This window comes from Drosophila simulans, chromosome 2R, assembly GCF_016746395.2.
Source record: "Drosophila simulans strain w501 chromosome 2R, Prin_Dsim_3.1, whole genome shotgun sequence".
Taxonomy (NCBI): Eukaryota; Metazoa; Arthropoda; class Insecta; order Diptera; family Drosophilidae; genus Drosophila; species Drosophila simulans.
Window position 1 is genome coordinate 6,284,086 of NC_052521.2, and position 19,092 is coordinate 6,303,177.

General features: G+C 51.1%; 7 protein-coding genes across 12 annotated transcripts; 4 read left to right on the forward strand and 3 right to left on the reverse strand.

Moving 5' to 3' along the window:
* The first annotated feature begins 293 nt into the window (after window positions 1–293).
* Window positions 294–4,003, forward strand: LOC6733617 (protein lines). Of its 2 annotated transcripts, none has more exons than XM_039291635.1 (2): window positions 294–779; window positions 837–4,003. In XM_039291635.1, the coding sequence occupies exon 2, from the start codon at window positions 873–875 to the stop codon at window positions 3,447–3,449; it is 2,577 nt and encodes an 858-aa protein (XP_039147569.1). In that variant the 5' UTR covers window positions 294–779; window positions 837–872; the 3' UTR covers window positions 3,450–4,003. The 2 variants fall into 2 exon arrangements, with proteins under 2 accessions (XP_039147569.1, XP_039147570.1); XM_039291636.1 differs by having other exon boundaries at window positions 294–771.
* On the reverse strand, window positions 3,478–6,243 carry LOC6733618. 4 transcript variants are annotated; one of them, XM_039291638.2, is made up of 4 exons: window positions 5,308–5,977; window positions 5,166–5,247; window positions 4,374–4,586; window positions 3,478–4,315 (listed from the first exon to the last, which is right to left on the reverse strand). In XM_039291638.2, the coding sequence occupies exons 1-4, from the start codon at window positions 5,869–5,871 to the stop codon at window positions 4,107–4,109; spliced, it is 1,068 nt and encodes a 355-aa protein (XP_039147572.1). In that variant the 5' UTR covers window positions 5,872–5,977; the 3' UTR covers window positions 3,478–4,106. The 4 variants fall into 4 exon arrangements, with proteins under 4 accessions (XP_039147572.1, XP_016026578.2, XP_016026579.1 ...); XM_016167229.3 differs by having other exon boundaries at window positions 5,166–5,250; XM_016167228.3 differs by lacking the exons at window positions 3,478–4,315; window positions 4,374–4,586 and having other exon boundaries at window positions 4,716–5,247; window positions 5,308–6,243.
* LOC6733620 (serendipity locus protein alpha) lies at window positions 6,055–8,485 on the reverse strand. Its single transcript, XM_002080638.4, has 7 exons — window positions 8,350–8,485; window positions 8,120–8,287; window positions 7,734–8,060; window positions 7,353–7,677; window positions 6,566–7,288; window positions 6,401–6,502; window positions 6,055–6,337 (listed from the first exon to the last, which is right to left on the reverse strand). The coding sequence occupies exons 1-7, from the start codon at window positions 8,428–8,430 to the stop codon at window positions 6,288–6,290; spliced, it is 1,776 nt and encodes a 591-aa protein (XP_002080674.2). The 5' UTR covers window positions 8,431–8,485; the 3' UTR covers window positions 6,055–6,287.
* A 65-nt stretch (window positions 8,486–8,550) lies between these two features.
* On the forward strand, window positions 8,551–11,131 carry LOC6733621 (stromal membrane-associated protein 2). The gene is made up of 2 exons (XM_016167679.3): window positions 8,551–8,896; window positions 9,049–11,131. Exons 1-2 carry the CDS (start codon window positions 8,779–8,781, stop codon window positions 10,494–10,496), a joined length of 1,566 nt encoding a protein of 521 aa, XP_016026581.1. The 5' UTR covers window positions 8,551–8,778; the 3' UTR covers window positions 10,497–11,131.
* Window positions 11,132–11,351: 220 nt separating this feature from the next.
* On the forward strand, window positions 11,352–12,883 carry LOC6739364 (protein FAM8A1). The gene has a single exon (XM_002076234.4). The coding sequence runs from the start codon at window positions 11,551–11,553 to the stop codon at window positions 12,547–12,549; it is 999 nt and encodes a 332-aa protein (XP_002076270.2). The 5' UTR covers window positions 11,352–11,550; the 3' UTR covers window positions 12,550–12,883.
* Window positions 12,830–13,967, reverse strand: LOC6739363 (aminoacyl tRNA synthase complex-interacting multifunctional protein 1). Its single transcript, XM_016172136.3, has 2 exons — window positions 13,765–13,967; window positions 12,830–13,708 (listed from the first exon to the last, which is right to left on the reverse strand). Exons 1-2 carry the CDS (start codon window positions 13,921–13,923, stop codon window positions 12,905–12,907), a joined length of 963 nt encoding a protein of 320 aa, XP_016026582.1. The 5' UTR covers window positions 13,924–13,967; the 3' UTR covers window positions 12,830–12,904.
* A 9-nt stretch (window positions 13,968–13,976) lies between these two features.
* Window positions 13,977–18,937, forward strand: LOC27207771 (PAN2-PAN3 deadenylation complex catalytic subunit PAN2). 2 transcript variants are annotated; one of them, XM_016183445.2, is made up of 15 exons: window positions 13,977–14,178; window positions 14,282–14,472; window positions 14,534–14,703; window positions 14,760–16,021; window positions 16,083–16,204; window positions 16,258–16,357; window positions 16,415–16,474; window positions 16,529–16,824; window positions 16,889–17,085; window positions 17,150–17,512; window positions 17,572–17,770; window positions 17,832–18,043; window positions 18,108–18,329; window positions 18,388–18,497; window positions 18,560–18,937. In XM_016183445.2, the coding sequence occupies exons 1-15, from the start codon at window positions 14,124–14,126 to the stop codon at window positions 18,724–18,726; spliced, it is 3,726 nt and encodes a 1,241-aa protein (XP_016026583.1). In that variant the 5' UTR covers window positions 13,977–14,123; the 3' UTR covers window positions 18,727–18,937. The 2 variants fall into 2 exon arrangements, with proteins under 2 accessions (XP_016026583.1, XP_016026584.1); XM_016183446.2 differs by having other exon boundaries at window positions 16,415–16,471.
* The last annotated feature ends 155 nt before the right edge of the window (window positions 18,938–19,092 follow it).

A 19,092-nucleotide genomic window follows, 5' to 3' on the forward strand; every position in this document is an offset into this window, starting at 1 on the left:
ATATAAATGGACAAATATTTGTTATCTTCACTTAGCTTGCAACAAAATCCTTTTTGTTAAGTTCTCTGCACTTATCTTATAATTCTAAAACACTTTATTATTATCACGCATTTAAAAATCAAAACTAACGAAGTCGTGGTTATTAGAATTACTTTAGCAAACATTGTTGCTAAAGTTATAAGCATGCACTTAACTTTAAAAAATAATACATTTCAGAAAGTAAAATATATGTGAATTATGTTGTGACGACAGGGATATGGTTGCGAACTTGGATATGTCTATAGCTAACGCCAAATACCAAGTGTCGTTTGGCAACGCTGCGCAAGTAGGGTTACCAGGTAGCTGAAACTCGCTAAAAGATGGCGACGCGCACTTAATTTTTGTTTTTTCCCACATAATAAAGTGTAATAAAACCAAAATAAAAGCAGTGCCAGAGAAACAATCAGAGGCGGTTAAAAAGTGAGAAACTGCACACGACCCAATCGACTGGCCCGGGCACGAAGCGAAACGCGAGTGCAGTGAAACTCACATAAACATTGACATGTCGCTGGCCCGAAGAGAGCAACAAGTGTGTGAAAATCGAATTGTGGCCGTTTAAAATGTCTGGAGGAGCAGTCAGAGCACCTGGCGGCAGCTAGAGCGCCCTCGACGCCGCCAAGAAATCATAGTGTATCCCACGAAGCCGAGGGAATCGCCCCACGAAGCCAGGCAGCAGCGTCTGCACACGTAACCTTGTGTGCGCGTAGCACGGAAGCTGTTTGTCGGAATCGGGTTTGTAGGTATGTGGCTGCGAGCCGCCGCTTAGATTCGCTGCTCACCGGGCATTTCGCTTGCAGACCATTTGCAGGACGTCGGGTACGTCAGCGCGGAAGATGGACACCACATCCGCAGCAGGATCTGGAGCCGGAACGGGCGATGTTTGCCCATGCTCCACGGTAGCAGCCTCCACGACCTCCGCATCAAACGAGCAGCCGCAGACCAAGCGCCAGAAGATCGAGCAGCAAATCAAGGTGGGCTCCAAGGCGCTGCCGCCCCAGCCGCCGCATCCGCCGGACATATTGGACCTGGACGCCAACAGCAACAGCCACCTGTGCTCCTCGCTCTCCTCGTCCTCCTCGCACTCGCTGTCAACGCCAAGCACCGCCAACAACTCCCCCACCACCACGCCCTGCAGCTCCCGGGCGGCGTCGTACGCCCAGCTCCTGCACAACATCTTGCCACAAAACGGGGACACAGACCCGCACAGCCAGCCTGAATCCGCCCATGACGAAGTGGACCGGGCGGCCAAATTGCCCAACCTCCTAACCCTCGACACGATCAACAGCAATGGCAGTCATGCCAGCAGCAGGAGCAACTGCATGCAAGCAACAGCAGCCACGTCCATCGACGATATGCTGGAGTTCGAGCAGTCCCTGACCCGCCAGTGCCTGTGCGGCGTGTCGGAGCGAACGCTGCGCAAGCCCTTCCAGTCGCATTACTCACAGGACACCAACGGCCAGAAGCGGATAGCCTACCTGCGGGAGTGGCCCACCAACAAGCTGCTGCAGTTCCTGTCCAATCTGCAGCTACTGTTCGACATCTACCTGAAGCAGAACGCAAAGGGCTTCATCTGCACGCGGATAATGGACGTTTGCGACGCACTCATTCGCAATGACCACAAGCTTATCGACGAGATTATCGTGCTGGCCGGCTACGAGAACTCTTACGTGCAATTCCTAGCGGGACGTGTGCTAGCCGCATTCCTGGTGATTGCCAAGCAGGAGCTGAATGACGAGTGGCTGCAGAAGATCGTCGACCAGCTATTTAACTTCGAGCAGCTTGACCAGGCGGCCGTGCAGAAGATCCACTTCAGCCTGGACATCATCAAGCGCATAGTGGAGTGGAAGGACATGGAGATCCATCCGCTGGACGACGACTGGATGGCGTCGGCGAATAGTACAAGCGCAGCCTCGTCAGTAGTGCCTCTTTCGTCAGAGGCCTCCGTGAGCTACATGCACTTCCCCGTGCAGGAGCAGCCGCTAGCCACCAATTATTTTGCACTGCAATTTCGCGAGGATACGGAGGGCGAGCGAGAGACGGAGCAGGAAGCACCCGACAATCGCGACCGTCATCGGCGGCACTTTGGCGAGGAGATGAACGTCGCCTACGAGCCGCATCCCGCTCCCCAGTCCACGACCATGCCCAGCGGTTGTCATGTGGTCACACTCACCGACTCGGAAAGCTTCGATACGACGCACCTGAAGTGCATCACCATTCAAAAGCTGGAGCACAAGTGGCCCACGCTGGTGAAGAACATGTCGGAGCTGATGGCGCCGACGCACCAGGATGCGGCCGAGCACTGTGTTCTCAACTTCTTGCAGCTGTGGGAGAACATCATCTCGGTGAAGGCCAATCTGTCCATCGACGAGACGCGACCCTACTACGCCCAACTGGACAAGTTCGAGCTGCTGCTCAGCCACAGCCTCTCCTGCACCGTGTACAAGCAGATGCTGTGCCTCTTCAACGAGGCGTTGTGCTATGGTTCCACGCTGGCGCTGCAGGACATGCTGCCCGAGGAGACGTGCAAGCTGGCGCACCAGATAGTCTGCCATGTGCGCGGCTTCCGCATCCTGGAGTCGCTGCCGCGGCGACAGCCGGACAACATGGTCAGTCTGATCGGCTACAATGGCAGGCCGATGGTGTACGCCAATGGAACAATTACCCTGGCACATGCCGCGCAATCAGGGGACAGCGAGGAGGACGGTGCGCCACTGGACCTCATCGAAATGGACAAGACACTGTTGCAGAAGATGGTGCTGTTGGTACTGAAGTCGATAGCGGTGACGGTGAAGGAGATACGCAGCGATTCCTCCGACTCATCCATCGATTCCACCGACTACGATGCCTTCCAGGACATGATGCTCATCGAGCGCTCGATCCGCGATGTACTCAGCAAGCTGGAGACGTTCATCAAGCAGACGCTGGAATTCCATCCGGAGTGCCACTTCAGCAAGATCCTGATCCACCTGTTCGACGACCAGGACGACCACCTGATCGAGGCCATGGTCTGCACGCTGGACGTCACGTCTGGGATTTCGTTCCGCAACAACGCGTTCCCCGAGCTGGTGGCCATGCTGAATCCGGTGTACACATTCCTGGAGTTCCTCAAGATGACGTCGAACAGCTCGGACCTGCTGCTGGACCTGCTGGTGAGCAACGAGACCTGCTTCCTGCTCTACCTGCTGCGCCTGCTCAAGTACATCCGCATGAACTGGACGATGTTCGTGCACAGCTGCCACACCTTCGGCATGGGCAGCGCCATGCTGGACGAGGCGATGGGCGTTCTTATCCGGCTGCGCCTGCAGATATCCCGCCTCGTGTCGCGCCAGCTCTACCCCTACGACATTTCCCCCGTGCTGCGCCTGCTCGAGAGCTGCGAGAGCCTCTACGAGGGCAACGAGCTGAGCTGAATCGGCGCAGGGCCGAACTTCAACCACATGCAATTAAAATACGTAATTTATTTTAATATTTAATGGAATAGGAGAAACTAGCGCAAAATTCGATGAAGACGGATGCCTTGTAGAATACGTGTATTAGCCGTAGGGACCAACCACTGCGACCATATCTCCGCACCCCGATCCAGTAGCGCGTCAACCGTAGTTAAGATCTTGCACCCTTTTCATCCGCTTCGCCCAGCAGGTGTTTCGACCCAGATACATACCCAGCTGTATGTAATTGTCATTGTAATTGTAATGAGCATCACAAGTTCGTAGTTAGTTCGTAGATAATGGTAATATCATAGGTACTGAATTCCAAACTAAACACTACGCTAGCCTAAGATTTTTTTAATCTTGCCCTAAGTAGAATAATGTACAATAGGATGGCAAAATGCTGCGGCAAACGGCTGCCCGCCGAATTGGGCGTAAATTCGGTGTCTTCGAGAAGAATATTCTTTGTACGTTTTTTTAAAACACTTGAATAATATAACATAATTAACTGATTAAAAGAAACGCATTAAGAAGGACTACGACGTGTGCGGTTTCTGTTTCTGAATGGTTTGTTCAAATACTGTAGTCTCTTTGCAATTTCGATGGGCTGTGTCCTGATCTCATCTGGACTTCTAGACTTCAATGGCGATTTATCATGCGGACGCGCCGCTTTGGATCAGCGACTCCACTTGGCATACCACTGGCCATGCCACTGACCTCTGGTGGTGGCCCAGTGAGGCTTATCACCGAGCCGCGCCTGGCCATTTCCGGTGGATGTGGACTCGATACGTGCACCGTTTGATAGTTAATGCTGATGGGAACCGAGGAGCGACGGTTTAGGCGAGGCTCTAGAGAAGAAGATAGTTGGTCTTATGGCACGTGTCACATTGTTGTGGGGCTCTTTACCGAAACGGGCTTCTCCGGATCCCGGCCTAAGCGGATGCTGCTGACTGGGCCGGCTGGCCAAAGGAGATACCACCCTGTAGTGATACTCTTGAGCCCGCGGAACGGACTTCGTGAAGCCTCCCTCATCGTTCAGCGTGTACTTGAAGCGATCCACCGACACGGAACGCTCCTCGCTGATTATATGCCTGCGCCGGAAGATAGGGGACTCCTCCACTTTTCGCATGCATTGGAGAAATGTAGAGCGGTCAGTTTGGGATTCGGGGTGAGAGAGGATCGCAGAGGATTGCGTAAGAGCCCAATCGAACGGAGGAAATGAAACGCAAGCTAACACGGCTACGTATGTAAATTGATCACAGGAAAGCACATAGTAATTGATTTATTTTACGATTACGCACACTTAGGACAGTAATATACATTCGAGTATGTACAACCTTACATTCGGATTCAGTACAGTTTCACAGAGAGGTGAAGAGGAGGTAAACAGTGGAGGTCGTTCAAAAACACAGATATCAAACGCATAGTCGAGCCCGAAAAGTGCGATGTACAGATGTATGTATAGATGTATAGAGATTGAGGACAGACTAGAGATACACAATACATTACAATACATTTTCCGAAAAAGTCAGAAAACTGGTGCTTGAGAGTAGAGAAGATTGGCTAGTTCAGTACATAGTGGTAGACACATTTAGAGTTATAGGATAACAATTCACTTGATCCCTCGTTAACACGGTGTAATAGGCTAGGCACCTGGCCCGGCGAGCTAAAACTTTGGCAAAGATTTTGGTGAAATACCTTTTGATGACCGGCGATCCTGCTTGTGGATCTGGGCATAGGATTGCAGCGAGCAGCGGCGCAGTCGTTTGTCCCCTTTGTTCTGCTGCCGAAGAAGGATTATTCACGCGGCAATAGGGAATGGAATGCGGGTTATCCTTACCGACTTGTAGTGCTGGTTGATGTCCGAGGCGGCCTTCAGCAGCAGATAGACAAACACCAGGGCGAACAGGTAAATAATGGGCTCCGCGGTGTTACTCTTCTTGCCGGCTTCCTTCTTCTTGTGCCCCTCCGAGGACTTCATCAAGCGAGGTTGCTTGCTGACCCCATTCCCAGTGCCGTTTTTGGTTCTCTTCGTGGGCCTGCCTTGGGATCTTCTTGAAACTGCCTGATTCCGATTGGATTCCTTCGCGAAAACGTCCATCTTCCGGCAAGATGCATCTGGAGCGGCGACATCCAACTCGGGCTCGGCCATGGCTTCCGGCTGGGCATGGTGCAGGTCGAAGGCAGCCACGCCCGGCTTAAAATAGTGCCTGTAGTTGCTCTGCATCCCAGCTACCATGAGGTACACAGTGCAGAGCACCACGAGGATGCCCAGCGGCACCACATGATGGTTATTCGTAGCCTTGTCCCTACTCACGGCACTTGCTTTTCGCTGTTTGGGAGAACAAGGCGGTGGTCCGATCTCATCGGACAGAGCAAATTTACCGCCGGCGAGCGATTTCATAGCCGAGTGCTTACTGTTTACCAAGCAATCACCGTGTGTATCTGTTGACTGCGAGTCCTGGCTGCCGCTCGTGGTGGAAAATCGATAGGGATTGCCCACACAGCTTCACATGTTGGGTTGAACGAGGGTTTCCAGTGCACTTGAAAGGTCAATCGACCGAGGGAGATGCGCTGACAAGTGGGCTATGTGTCAATGTATTTATTTGAACCTATTGCTCTACTTTTACAACAGTCTAAACTGTTTCCGATGCGACACTCTCCGCCACCCGAGGAACATACATGCTTGTGTGTATGCCTGACCTGACCTATGACATTCAGGTGGCGACGTACGTTAAGTTTGAATTGCAAAATATCTTAAGTGATATGAACTTAAACACTAAACTAAGTAAAAAATTATGTACAAATGGTTGAAATGCTTCAGCATTCAAAGTATCCATTGGACATTCCAGTGAGTTGGTCGAGTATATCTAAAATAAACGGAATTTATTTAAAAAAACGTATGAAATAAGGTATGCAATCATTTTAGATACCTGTGATTTGTAGATCCGTGGACTGATTACTCATGGAGGTGTATAGCTTTCTGCTTTCGGCTATATTCTGCCGCTTGAACATGACAGTCCGTAAACTTTCCCCTGTAAATAGCATTCATAACTTTGGTAATCTTTCTACATTTATCTAAACATCAGCCGACTTACTTCTCAGCACATTTCCATTGGGTTTTGTCTTTTCCGATTTAATGTCCAAGGTATTTGTGGGTAGCTTGTTGTCCGTTCTTCTAGTTACTCTATTCCTACGCTCTGTGTCGTAGAGAATACTGCCGCCTCGGTCTGTTTTAAAGCCAGAGAAGTTGGTTTCGTCTTCATTTAACCCCTTGGTATCATCCGCTAGAAGGGGAGCCAGGAGAATGGGAAGTTCCTCCTCTTGTTTACCAGCTCCCAGGGAGCCGTGCAGTTTGCGCAAGATCGTGCGCAAGATCTTGAAGCGCTTGAGGATTCTCTGCGGCTCCACCTGGGATGCGCACATCAAAATAGCCTTGCACTCGCGCAGTACCCGGATGAACTGCTGGTAGTACTCTTCCCCCAATTGGTTCTGCGTTTCGCTTAGCCCCTTTCGATTGACTTCCAGCTGAAAGTGCTCGACTAGCAGCAAAGAGATTTGGACCAAGTCCTCCAATCGCTGCTTATCGAAAAGCTTCTCCGTTGCACTTATCCCTGAGGTCAGAATCTCCAGGCAACAACCCAGGAGGGCGCGGCTGTCGATGATCTCCTGAAGCGTTGCCTTGAACTTGGCCACCTCCTCGTTGAAGTGCTGCTCTAGGATGTCCGAGTGCAAATCGGAACCATGGGCCTGCAGAGAAGGTATCAGAGTGGTGTCCAGTGACTCAAAAGAAGCCAGACAGCTGCGCATTATGGTTTTCACTGAAAAGGAATTGGTACTGAAGTTAATTGCGCTTTTTTTATAATTATATATAATAAATTATACTTTTCAAGTTGGGCGCAAAGGAAATGGCAAAAATGCCTATCTGAGTGGCGCGATCTATGTTCACATCAAAGTCCGCTATGAACTCATCGGCCAGATCATCATTATCCGGGCTGTTCCTCAACAGCGCTCTAATTTTGTCCACCGAAAACTTCTCGAAGTCCAGGAAGCATGTGAATACCAAGCGCAGAAGCGCATCGTTGATAAAGTCCTCCAACTGGTAAATCGCCTGTTCCATGGTCATTGCCCGCAGGTTGAGGGTGGACAGGTAGTTGGCACTGGAAGACTCCTTACACTCCTCCTGAAAGGCATTGCACTCGCGGATGACCTAGAGCAGAAATGAGGGAAATAAATATGGGAATACTGCAGAGGATGTACACCCACCTTTTGGCACAAGGCACTGAGAGCTCTCTTGTCCTGCGACAAAGCCACATTGGCAAATCCCAGGGATTGACCCAAGATCAAATCAATGTTGGCGCGCAACTTCTGGCTGAGGGGAAGGACTTCCTGTGGAGTCTTCGGGCAGTTGGAGATATCGTTGTTTTCCTCACTGTGCGAGGTGAACTGCGCCAAACAATCCAGCGCGCCATCCACCAGCTTAAGGAACGAGCGCTCCGGAGCGACTGCTTCGCCACTCGATTCTCCGCTGTAGAGATGCATGAGGCGCTTCAGGCACCAGCGTATGCGGTCCAGAAAGTACTGATGACTTACCTGCTTTCAGAGAGTAAGACATTACTGTGCATTGCATGGATGAGATCCAAATTACTCACCGAGACTGAGGTGCCGCATTCTAGTTTCATGGTGCTCTCCACCTGGCGAATGCAGATCATAATCTGGCTGAGGCAGAGGCACACCAGCTCCGAACACTCCGACTCCCCCTGGGAGCAGAATAAGCTGTGGGCCAAGGTAGCGAATTCCAATAGCACGGCGCACAGATCCTGAAATTGAAAGCAACAAGTGATTGGTGTCCTGCGGTTAGTGGTCCGTTTCCCCCACTCACATTCAGCCAGTTTGTATTTGCTGCATTGTTCCTGTTCAGTATCAGCAAGCAGGCCTCTAGCTTCTTACGCAAAACTTCCATTATTGCCGGCAAATGTGAGTTTAAATATTCTGTGGGCAAAAGTAAAAGTAAACAACTTTTTTAAAATTTGGCTTCAATTCGCTGTGAATGGCAAGATGGCACGGCTTGGCGTTAGTTACAACCAGTGCGGCGAAATGCCCTCACCGCCACACGGTCCCACTGGACGCATCACTTTTTCGGTAGCAAAAACTTGTAGAAAATTGTCAATTCAATTCGCTGGTAGTTGTATATCCATGTGAAGCAGAGATAAGCTACGCCAACTCTACCCGTCGCCCACGCCACGTCGCACAGTCGCGCCCCGCCACAAATATCGAAAGCAGGCCCCACAGACCGCAAGCATAACCCAAAATGAGCTCCTCGAATGCGGGACAGCGCACGAAGCTAATTCAGGAGAAGTGCCAGACCCTCCTGACGCAGATGCTCCGCGACGAGGACAACAAGTACTGCGTGGACTGCGATGCCAAGGGTATGTAGATGGGGTCCACTTGTTCGCCGAGAGATACGCCTCTTGTTGACGCACATCTGTGTGCGTGCGTGCGTGCATATACACACCACATATGCATCTGCACTCCGATAAAAGCCTATGTGCTGTCACTAAATGCTACCTTTTATCCCTAGGTCCGCGCTGGGCCTCCTGGAACCTGGGCATGTTCCTCTGCATCCGCTGCGCCGGCATCCATCGCAACCTGGGCGTGCACATATCGCGCGTCAAGTCCGTCAACCTGGACACTTGGACGCCGGAGCAGGTGATCTCGCTGCAGCAGATGGGCAACTCGCGGGCTCGCGCCGTCTACGAGGCGCAGCTGCCGGACGGCTTCCGTCGCCCGCAGACGGACACAGCGTTGGAGAACTTCATCCGGGCCAAGTACGAGCACAAGAAGTACCTGGCACGCGAGTGGGTGCCTCCCTCGCCGCCGAAAGTGGACTGGGCCAAGGAGATCGACGAGGAGCTGGAGCGCCAGAAGCGCAAGAAGAAGAGCACGCAGGCACAGGCCACTTTGGGCCTGGTTGGAGTGGCCGGTGGCAGCGGCGACAAGCGCCTCTCCGGGTCATCTGCGTCGGCGCTCAAGAACACCCCCCTGCCCGCACCGCTGCCAAAGCCGAAACCCAACCAGGTCGGCGGGTGCAGCCCAAAGACGACGCAGCGCATCCAACTGAACAACAGCGGCGCCAGCAGTGCCGGCGAAAGCGACCTCTTGGGCCTGTCCTCGCCCACCAAGCCCATTGTCGCGACCAGTGCCAGCCAAGACCTGCAAAACGAAAGTTTCACCAGCTTTCTCAGCGCCGAATCGATTGCCGGACAGCCGGATAAGCCGAACGGCAGCAACGGCGACGCCGCCAATTTGATGGGCTCGAAGCCGAACTCGCTGGCACAAGAGGAGCAGGACTTCTTCAACCAGGGCTCACTGGGCGCCGGCGGCAGCGAGAAGGATCAGTCCGGCAAGATGTCCAAGGACAGCATTCTGGCGCTGTACGGCAGTGCGCCAGCCACCCACAACCCCCAGATGAACTTTGGCGGCTTCACGGGCATGGCCCCAGGCGGCTATATGCACCAGCAGCAGCAACAGCAGATCCCCCACCAGTTCATGACACCGCCGAACTCGGTGAGCATGTACAATTCGCCAGTTATGGCTGCGCCTAATGCGTTCAGCAATGCTGCCATCAGCAGTGCCACTGCGATGAGCATGGGCGGCTCCCATGGCTTCACTGGAGCCCAGTTTCCCAGCACCGGGGGCAGTCCCTATGCTGCCGCAGGCCAGGCAGCTGCAACGAATCTTATGCAAACGAACCAGAGCATCCTCAGTGGGATGCCGCTCTTTGGAGCTGTTCCACAACAGCAGCAACAGCATCAGCAACATCAGCAGCAGCAGCTTCAGCAGCAACATCACCCACAGCTTGGCGGCCTCTCCATGAACTTAATGCAGCCCCTGCCCAGTGGGCTGAACATTGGCCAACCGCCACAAGGAGCGGGCGGATTCGCCGCCACGGGACCCACCACCTCTTCAGTACCGTCAAATCTGAACCAGCAGTTTGGGAATCTTAATATCGGTAATGTGTGGCAATAAATACGCGGTGTATTTATGTAGTTGTATTCCTTTAATTAATTGTAAGACACGAGTGTTCGGTTCGTCTCGGTGTTGCAACATGTGTGTGTGAGACGACGATGCTTGTTTATATACATTCGATTTATACAACTTGCCAATTTAGTTAGTTGTCCTATTCGTGTTCGTAGCTGAATTCATTGTCGAGCAAGCCACTGTATTAAACGATGTTCATGTCCATCTCCATGTCCACCAGGAATCGCGTCTGCTCGTCCAAATCTATTCCAATTAAACCATAAAACGTACATACATACGCGTGTAACACCCAACTACTTAAAATTGAAAATTGAACCACAGAACGTAATGCACTTCCCAATCAAATGTACATGTTATTTTTCAACATTAGCTAGGTATTTGATACGCATGCATTCAAAATCGTCCACGCCAGGATAAGAATGTAAGATCTAGACTTCTGGCACAGTACTTTTAAAATGCTTGATATCCCTAAGAACTTATTCACGCCTGTTTGTCAATGTGAATCTAAAATATCATGGCGGGTTGTCAACGGATTTATTGTATTCGATTCTTAAGTTGCTATGTCTAAGGAAGAAATCAAACCACTTCGAACTGTGTAATAATAAAATATTCAGACAATTGTATGTGCTTCGTTCAGTGTCGCTGATTTTAAAGGAAGTAAATGTGGGTAATGTATGACCTGACCTTGTGCTTTTTATTTATGTGTAAGAACTACAAAATGCAGTACATTTATTTGATTAGATAAACAGCTTCTTGTTCGGTTGCCCAACTACCTTTTATTCAAGATTATAGTTGAATATATAAAAATTTAGAATAGTGTATCTTCGAATTTTACGTGCTATTAAATATTTCGCGTCGAAAGTTGAAGTGAGTTTTTTAAATTTTCCCGCCCGGCTTGAAATTCACAGGAAATCGTATTTATCAGTTTTTGCCATTCGCAGCGATGCGCCGAGACACCCTACCGCATTCAATACACGTCAACTTGTATAAATAAATAAAAAACCAGCCAAATAACAAAATCGAGCATTGTGAGACTGAGAAAATGGGTGAACAAGGAGAGGAGACGGGTCAGAAGCCAACGGAGCGTTCCACCAAGGAAGCCTACTTCGAGAGCCTCGCCGTGTGGGCCAAACAGGCGACGCTGGCCCAGAATGCGAAGCTCATGTTTCCCTACTACCTGATGGCTAACTATCCGACCATGTTCCCGGGACTGGCTACTTCCGCTGCCCTCCAAGCAGCAGCCATGGGACATCCCCAAACACTGGCTCAGGGCGCGGCTGCTGCGCCGGGAGAACCAGCTGCATCGCCTGAAAACCCTGCTGCAGAGCCTCGTTCGCCTGCTCCAAACTTCAGCGGCCTGCGGATATTGGGCGAGGCGGCCCAGGTGGATATCATACAGCGTCTGGGCGGCTACGAATACGTTCTGGCGCCTTTTTGGAAGCGCGCCGTGGCGGAGACCATCGACATGTTCATCCTTTTCGTAGTGAAAATCATCATAACCTTCGGGGTGGTCAACCTGTTTAACATAGAGTTCGATGAGGACGTGATTCGTCGCACCCTGGACCAAGAAGACCTCTTCGCGAACTTCTTTGACACATCACTGGATTTTATTTCGATGTCCACCGACCTCCTGCTAATCGAAATGCTGTCCAGGCTCATCGTTTGCTGCTACGAGACGCTGTGGACATCCCTGTTTCATGGGGCTACGCCGGGCAAGTCGCTGATGAAGATACGCATATACTATGTGGAGGCCGTGATGCCGCTTCAGGGGCCGCCCCTTCCACAGTTCGTCCTCCAGCCGCAGAGGGAGCCGATGAGGGCTCTGCTTTATCCGCCACAGACTCCCTCGCTGATGCGTTCCTTTGCCCGCGCGCTGATTAAGAACCTGGGGATGACCCTGCTCTTCCCCATCTGCGTGTTGATGGTCTTCTTCAAGAACAACCGCACCGCCTACGACGTCCTAACAAAAACAATTGTGGTCGAGGACAATTCCATTGCCGTGTTCCGCACCCAAGCGCAACCGCAGCGCAATAATCGCTGATCACGGCACGTAAACCAGCCAAAGTGTGTAGGAATGGCGCACTCCTATGCACTTCCTATGCACATATAAATAGACTTGTTAATGATAAATTTATATCGTTATGTACTGTGCTGTGCTGTGCTGTCGTGTGAAATAAAATAAAATCTCACACGAATACCTCAGGATCTGCACGATAATCAAGCCCGACCAGCAATCCCAATGATTAGTAGAACTTCCGATATTCCTGTAGAGCTACTCTTCACTGGTGCTAAGTTCGAATGACGAAGAAGTTCTGATGAAATGGTGTGCAGGCGCAACCTCGTGCAGGCGGTGATGTTTCGTTTATTGGCTCAAAGCTTTAGTTTCGTTTATTGGCTTACTTCACATTGACGTTCTTCAGGGTTTGGGCCACCACGTTGCCCTTGCCGGGAACATGGAGAGCGGCACCCTTGTAGCAGGCAACCAGGTCGCCGTTGGTCTTCAGATCCGGCGCACACGACTCGAAGATCTTCTTCTTGGGGTTGAGCTGGGCGTCCGGCTGGCGCGGATAGCCCTCGCAGTGAACCAGGTCGCCGGGAACAGCTCCGGCCGGCGGACTGAGCACTTCCACCTTTTCCGGTGTAGAGGCGCACATGACCATAGCCTCTGAGGTGACGCCGCGCATTTTGGCCGGCTTCAGGTTACACATGACCACTACCAGGCGGTTTTGCATCTCCTCCAGGGGCACGAACTTCACCAGGCCGGACACCACGGTGCGTGGAGCCGCCTCGCCGCAGTCGATCTTCTCCAGATACAAGCTGTCTGCGTCGGGATGGCGACCCACCTCCACAATCTTGCCCACGCGTAAATCCAGGCGACCGACGTCGACAGGAGCCTCCGGGGCGGCAACGGGCTTCTCGGCTGCCGGTTTCTTCTCCTTGACCTTCTTTTCCTTGGGCTCCTTGACCGGCTTAGGAGCCTGGGCAGCGGTAGCAGGTCCAGCCTCTGCCGGCGGAACTACTGGGGCCGCACTGGTGCAAAGACCCCGGGCTCCAGGCACCGGAATCTGTTTCTTGCCATTTCGTAGCTCCAGCTGCACCAGCTGGGCCAAAGCCGCCTCAACTTCCTTGGCCAGTGCAGCGTTCTCCTTGATCAGCTCCTGCTTCTGGCGCTCCACAAGTTGCTGCTGGATGCCGGAAATCTGGGGGGCAGTAGGTTATCGAGTGCTCGCAGGCGCTGGCTGGCGGGAATACTTGCCTCGGCTTCAATGGAGTTGATCAGCGCCTCGGCGCGCTCGTTGTTGCTCGCAATCTGCTGCAGATCGGCCATGGTTCTTTTGTTTTTCGCGAGTTTTGCGCAATTCTGGCCGTAATTTTTACATGCGGATCCCACAGTCGTGGCAGCTCTACGCAGCATTGTAGTGCTTCTTCTTGCCACGCACAGTGGCGTCGCGCAGCGTTGGACAGGTAGTTCGTTGGCGGAGAGACGAGAGTATTTTTACCGCAGCCCTGCCAGGGTCACTCTAATCGGTGCAACGCAAAAACGGCTGGCAGTTTTGAGCGAAATTTGTTAAAAAATAAACAATAAACAGTCGCTTGGGCATCGGCGTGCGGCACATGGATTACGTGTATTGCGGCACCGACCCCATCGGGGCCTCCGAAGACATACTAAGTGGGTCAAGGGGTCGCTTCGGGGCCAATGCTCACCCACACACACACACACACGCAAACCAGCTAAAGCTTTCTCCTTTGTTTTCTGTTTACTTTTTGAAAAGGTGTTTATGACGCGGGATCCGCGCCGGGAAACGGGCACTTCTCGCCCAGCTTCAATGGATTCAACATCGGCACCACCGATCCGGAATATGTGGAGCTTGTGCCCGTGCTCGCCGACGGCGGAGAGCACTTCGGCGTTTCCAGCGTGGCGTTCGACGACTACGAAGAGCTGCTGTGGATGGGCAACCAGGGCGTGAGTTCCTCGTCCCGCCTGCCAGGCGTACTAATCCTAAAATCTTTGATCCTTTCCACAGGGCCACGTCACATCGTACTACACCAACTCCATGCAGAAGTACACATCCTTTCAGGTCCACGCCACCGACATTGTGCGCGACATCTCCACCCTTGACTCCGGAGTGCTGGCGCTCACGCAGACCTCGCTGCGCCATCAGATCCGTAGGGGTCTGCCCAAGTTTACCTTCAAGTAAGCCAAACGCTGGCACACAGATTCCCCGAAAGTGAGGTTTCAATTTCTTGCAGATCGAACAACATGAAGGAGATGGTGAGCATGCTGCAGCTATCACCGCACCGTCTGGTCATGGCCGGACTGCAGGACGAGCTCATTGACTTCGACCTGCGCACGCTCAAGGAAACCCGCATAGAGCATGTGGGTGCCGGCGGATGCACGGTGCTGCGCAAGAATTCACGTTATTTGTTTGCCGGCGACCAGCTGGGAACGGTGACGTTGCGCGACCTCAACAGTCTAAGTGTTCAGCACACAATCAAGACGCACACTAACATCCTCTCGGACTTCAGTGTCCAGGGAAATCTGCTAATCTCTTGCGGCTACAGCGGAAGGCAAAATAACCTGGCCATCGACCGCTTCCTGATGGTCTACGATCTGCGCATGCTGCGCCTGATCGCGCCCATTCAAGTGATGATTGATCCGCTGATGCTGAAGTTCCTGCCATCGCTGACATCCCGACTGGCCGTCGTGTCCAGCTACGGCCAGGTTCAGCTGGTGGATACTGTGGAGCTCAGCGAACCGCGAGTATCCATGTACCAGATCAACACCAACGGCAGCCAGTGCCTCAGTTTCGACATCAGCTCCTCTTCACAGGCCATGGCATTTGGCGACCAGTCGGGCCACATCAACATGATTGCCGCTGTTCAAACGCCTCAGCCGCAGTTCAATCTCTACTCGCGAAGCACAGAGTTTGCGGACGTGGTGCCACAGCTGCCGATGGTCTCCATTACGGACACCAACTTTCCGCTATCGTCGGTCATGCTGCCGCACTTGACGACGGGTACACAATGGTTCTCAGATTGGCCGGAGGAACTGCTGCGCTACCGCTACCACAGACCGAAGACCATTGATCCCGAAGTGCTGAGCAACATGAAAATGCAGGGACCGATTGGATACTCGCCAAACCCGCGCACCGCCCGCCGTAATCAAATTCCGTACGTGATTGAGCAGGGCGGCGTGGGCAGCTCGAACGGAAATGGAACTACTACGGCGACCAAGGCGGAGAACGGTGTGAAAATCATTCCACGGCGGTATCGCAAAGTCGAGCTTAAGTACACGAAGCTGGGCACCCAGGACTTTGACTTCGACCAGCATAATCAGACATGCTTCGCAGGTCTGGAGGCAACGCTACCGAACTCCTACTGCAATGCTATGCTACAGATATTGTATTTCACCGATGCGCTTCGTGTGAAGCTGCTGGAACACTCGTGCATCAAGGAGTTTTGCCTGTCCTGCGAACTGGGGTTCCTCTTTAACATGCTGGATAAGAGTACCGGTTAGTTTGCTTGTGTTACTTAACTAGCCTTAGTTTAAGTATTTATGTGTGCTCCTTTCAGCTTCTTCACCTTGCCAGGCCAGCAATTTCCTGCGATCTTTCCGCACTGTGCCAGAGGCCTCGGCACTGGGATTGATTCTCACCGATCGCTCATCGAATGTCAATCTAATATCGCTAATACAGGCAAGTAATACCATTGTTTCCTAAGCATTTATTTAATTTATGCACACTCTCAGAACTGGAACCGATTCATTTTGCATCAAATGCATTACGAAATATTCGATTCCAGCAAGAACGCATCCACCTACAGCGGATCTGTGCAAACATCAACGAACGGTAACCACAGCCGAGATTTTCTTTTACAAATAAGTAAAGCTTCGATTTATTTTGCAGCGGAAAACACGGCCACGTCGGAAACAAGTGGCTCCTCGGACCTTTACGATTCCATAAGTGGTGGGTAGTTAAATTAATGTTTAAACTAACACTCATATGTACGTATATGAACAGATGAGAACACCAAGGAGGACGATCGGGAACGCAGTAAGATCAACGCAGAAACTGACATCAGTAAGATCTTTGGGACCAAGCAAATTTGTATAAACCGATGCATCAAATGCCAAGAAGAGAAGATGAAGGAAAGCATTCTACTTGCCTGCAATATGTCGTACCCCAACAACATCAAAGATAGCGATCAGTATTTCAACTTTGGCACCATTTTGAAGCGATCTCTCAGCTCCGAGAAGAGTATTCAGGCCTTCTGCGAGAGATGTAAGAAGTTTTCGCCAACCAATCAGAGCGTGAAGGTCGGGAGCCAACTTTATAGTGAACCAAACAAGAAGTTACATTTGTAATGCATCTGAATTCCAGGTGACTTCGCTTCCGCAAATTCTGTCCATTAACTGTGGCCTCAACAACGAAAAAGACATTACCTTCCTGAAGCGCCAGCTCAATCGCTGCAGCGAAAAGACGACTGTTGATGCGGCCGCTTCCCTGAGCACAAGCAAGCCGTGTCGATATGGAGCCAACTGTTCGCGAAGTGACTGCCATTTCATGCATCCGGATCGGTGAGTTGCGACGAATGGGAACTGAATCAGTCGTCTTATGCATATTATTGTACCCACTGTGCAGCAAATCTCCATCGCACACAAGCCAACCGAATGCCGTCAACAGTTCTCCTAATGGACGCCAAAAGTCTTGGTTTCCCCTCACATTTACTATGGGCATCAACGACCAAGGTGAGGTCCAGGTGCAGACTCCATCAGACGCAAGCAGTGGCAAATCGGAACAGGAGGAGGAAGCGGAAAAGCCACCAGCAAAGGGCTTGGACAACAATCGGATGTACGCGCTACATGCCGTGGTGTGCCAAGTCGACGATGGCACCCAAAAGAACTTGGTATCGTTGATAAATGTGCAGCGGCCATACCACACCATGAAACTGGCTGAATCCGCAGATGACCCCCAGAGTCAATGGTATATTTTTAATGATTTCAGGTAAGTTTGATTTGTATTGCAAATGGCCCTCGACTAATATTGCGTACATTGATCAACAGCATATCGCCCGTTTCGCCACAAGAATCGGTATGGTTCACATTGGATTGGAAAGTTCCTTGCATACTCTTCTACAGGCACGTAGAGGATGACTCTGAGTCTGCTAGTACTACTAGCTCGACCGTCACGGAAAGCGAAGAAACCATTCCATCAGAGAGCAGCAGCGTCTCGCCAACAAATCTATCCAACCCTTTTCTAGAGGTTAATAGTTTAATATTGTATTGAATCTGCTTAATGCTAATCTGAATCTTAATCTTTCCAGGAAATCGTGAGTCCTATGCTTGGCAACTTAAGTGCAGACGCAACGCTGAAACCGCTGCAATCGGATGAAATGCCGCAGTCGGGTGATCTGGTCGCAATGGATGCCGAGTTCGTTACCCTTAATCCGGAGGAAAATGAGATTCGCCCGGATGGCAAAACGGCGACCATCAAGCCATGCCACATGAGTGTGGCCCGGATTTCATGTATACGAGGGTAATTCTTTAACCGAAACTTAAAAATATTCATATCGATAAGCACGGGTATGAATTCTTTACAGACAAGGCGCGGATGAAGGAGTTCCATTCATGGACGATTACATATCCACCCAGGAAAAGGTCGTGGACTACCTAACTCAGTTTTCAGGAATCAAGCCTGGGGACTTGGACGCCAACTTCAGCAAAAAGCGACTGACTGCCTTGAAGTACTCATACCAGAAATTGAAATACCTCGTTGACGTGGGAGTAATATTTGTCGGACATGGTCTGAAGAACGACTTCAGGTGGGATGCCCTGCTTTATAGAGAACCGACAGACCACTAAACTTTCATGTGATTGCAGGGTCATAAACATCTACGTACCGTCGGAGCAGATAATAGACACGGTGCACCTGTTCCACATGCCACATCATCGCATGGTTTCCCTGAGGTTTCTAGCCTGGCATTTTTTGGGTTTGTATATGGTTTGTCTTCGATTTGGAATTGTATCTGATTGGGGTTTCTTAATGGCAAAGGTACTAAGATTCAGTCTGAGACGCACGATTCCATCGAAGATGCACGGACCACTCTGCTGCTCTACAAGCACTATTTGAAGCTGCAGGAGGAGAAGAAGTTTGCCAACGCTCTCAAGAATCTTTACGACCGCGGAAAGCAGCTGCAGTGGAAAGTTCCAGAGGACTGATTCGTAGCCAAATCCGATGCCAATTCGACGAAACTCATAATCAACGTAATCGTCAGTACAAACGCTACACCGATCTGAAAAAATCCAGGCATTTCCCAATTTTATTATGTTTCAATGCGTTGCTATTTGCTACGAAGCTTCTGGTATTTCATGTTGTATTTGTCTATCTTTATAACAAAATCAAATCAAAGCATAAAAGTTGTATATCTTATCAGTGATGCTTTATTGGTCGTTGTTGTTGCGAATCTAAGTTGCTGATCAAATGCACAATCGGGCTGGTAGGCAAGAACGCGCAACAGATACGTTCAGTGATCGGGTACGAGTGCAGGTCAATCGATTCAATTCCTCTGAAATTCCCATTCGCAC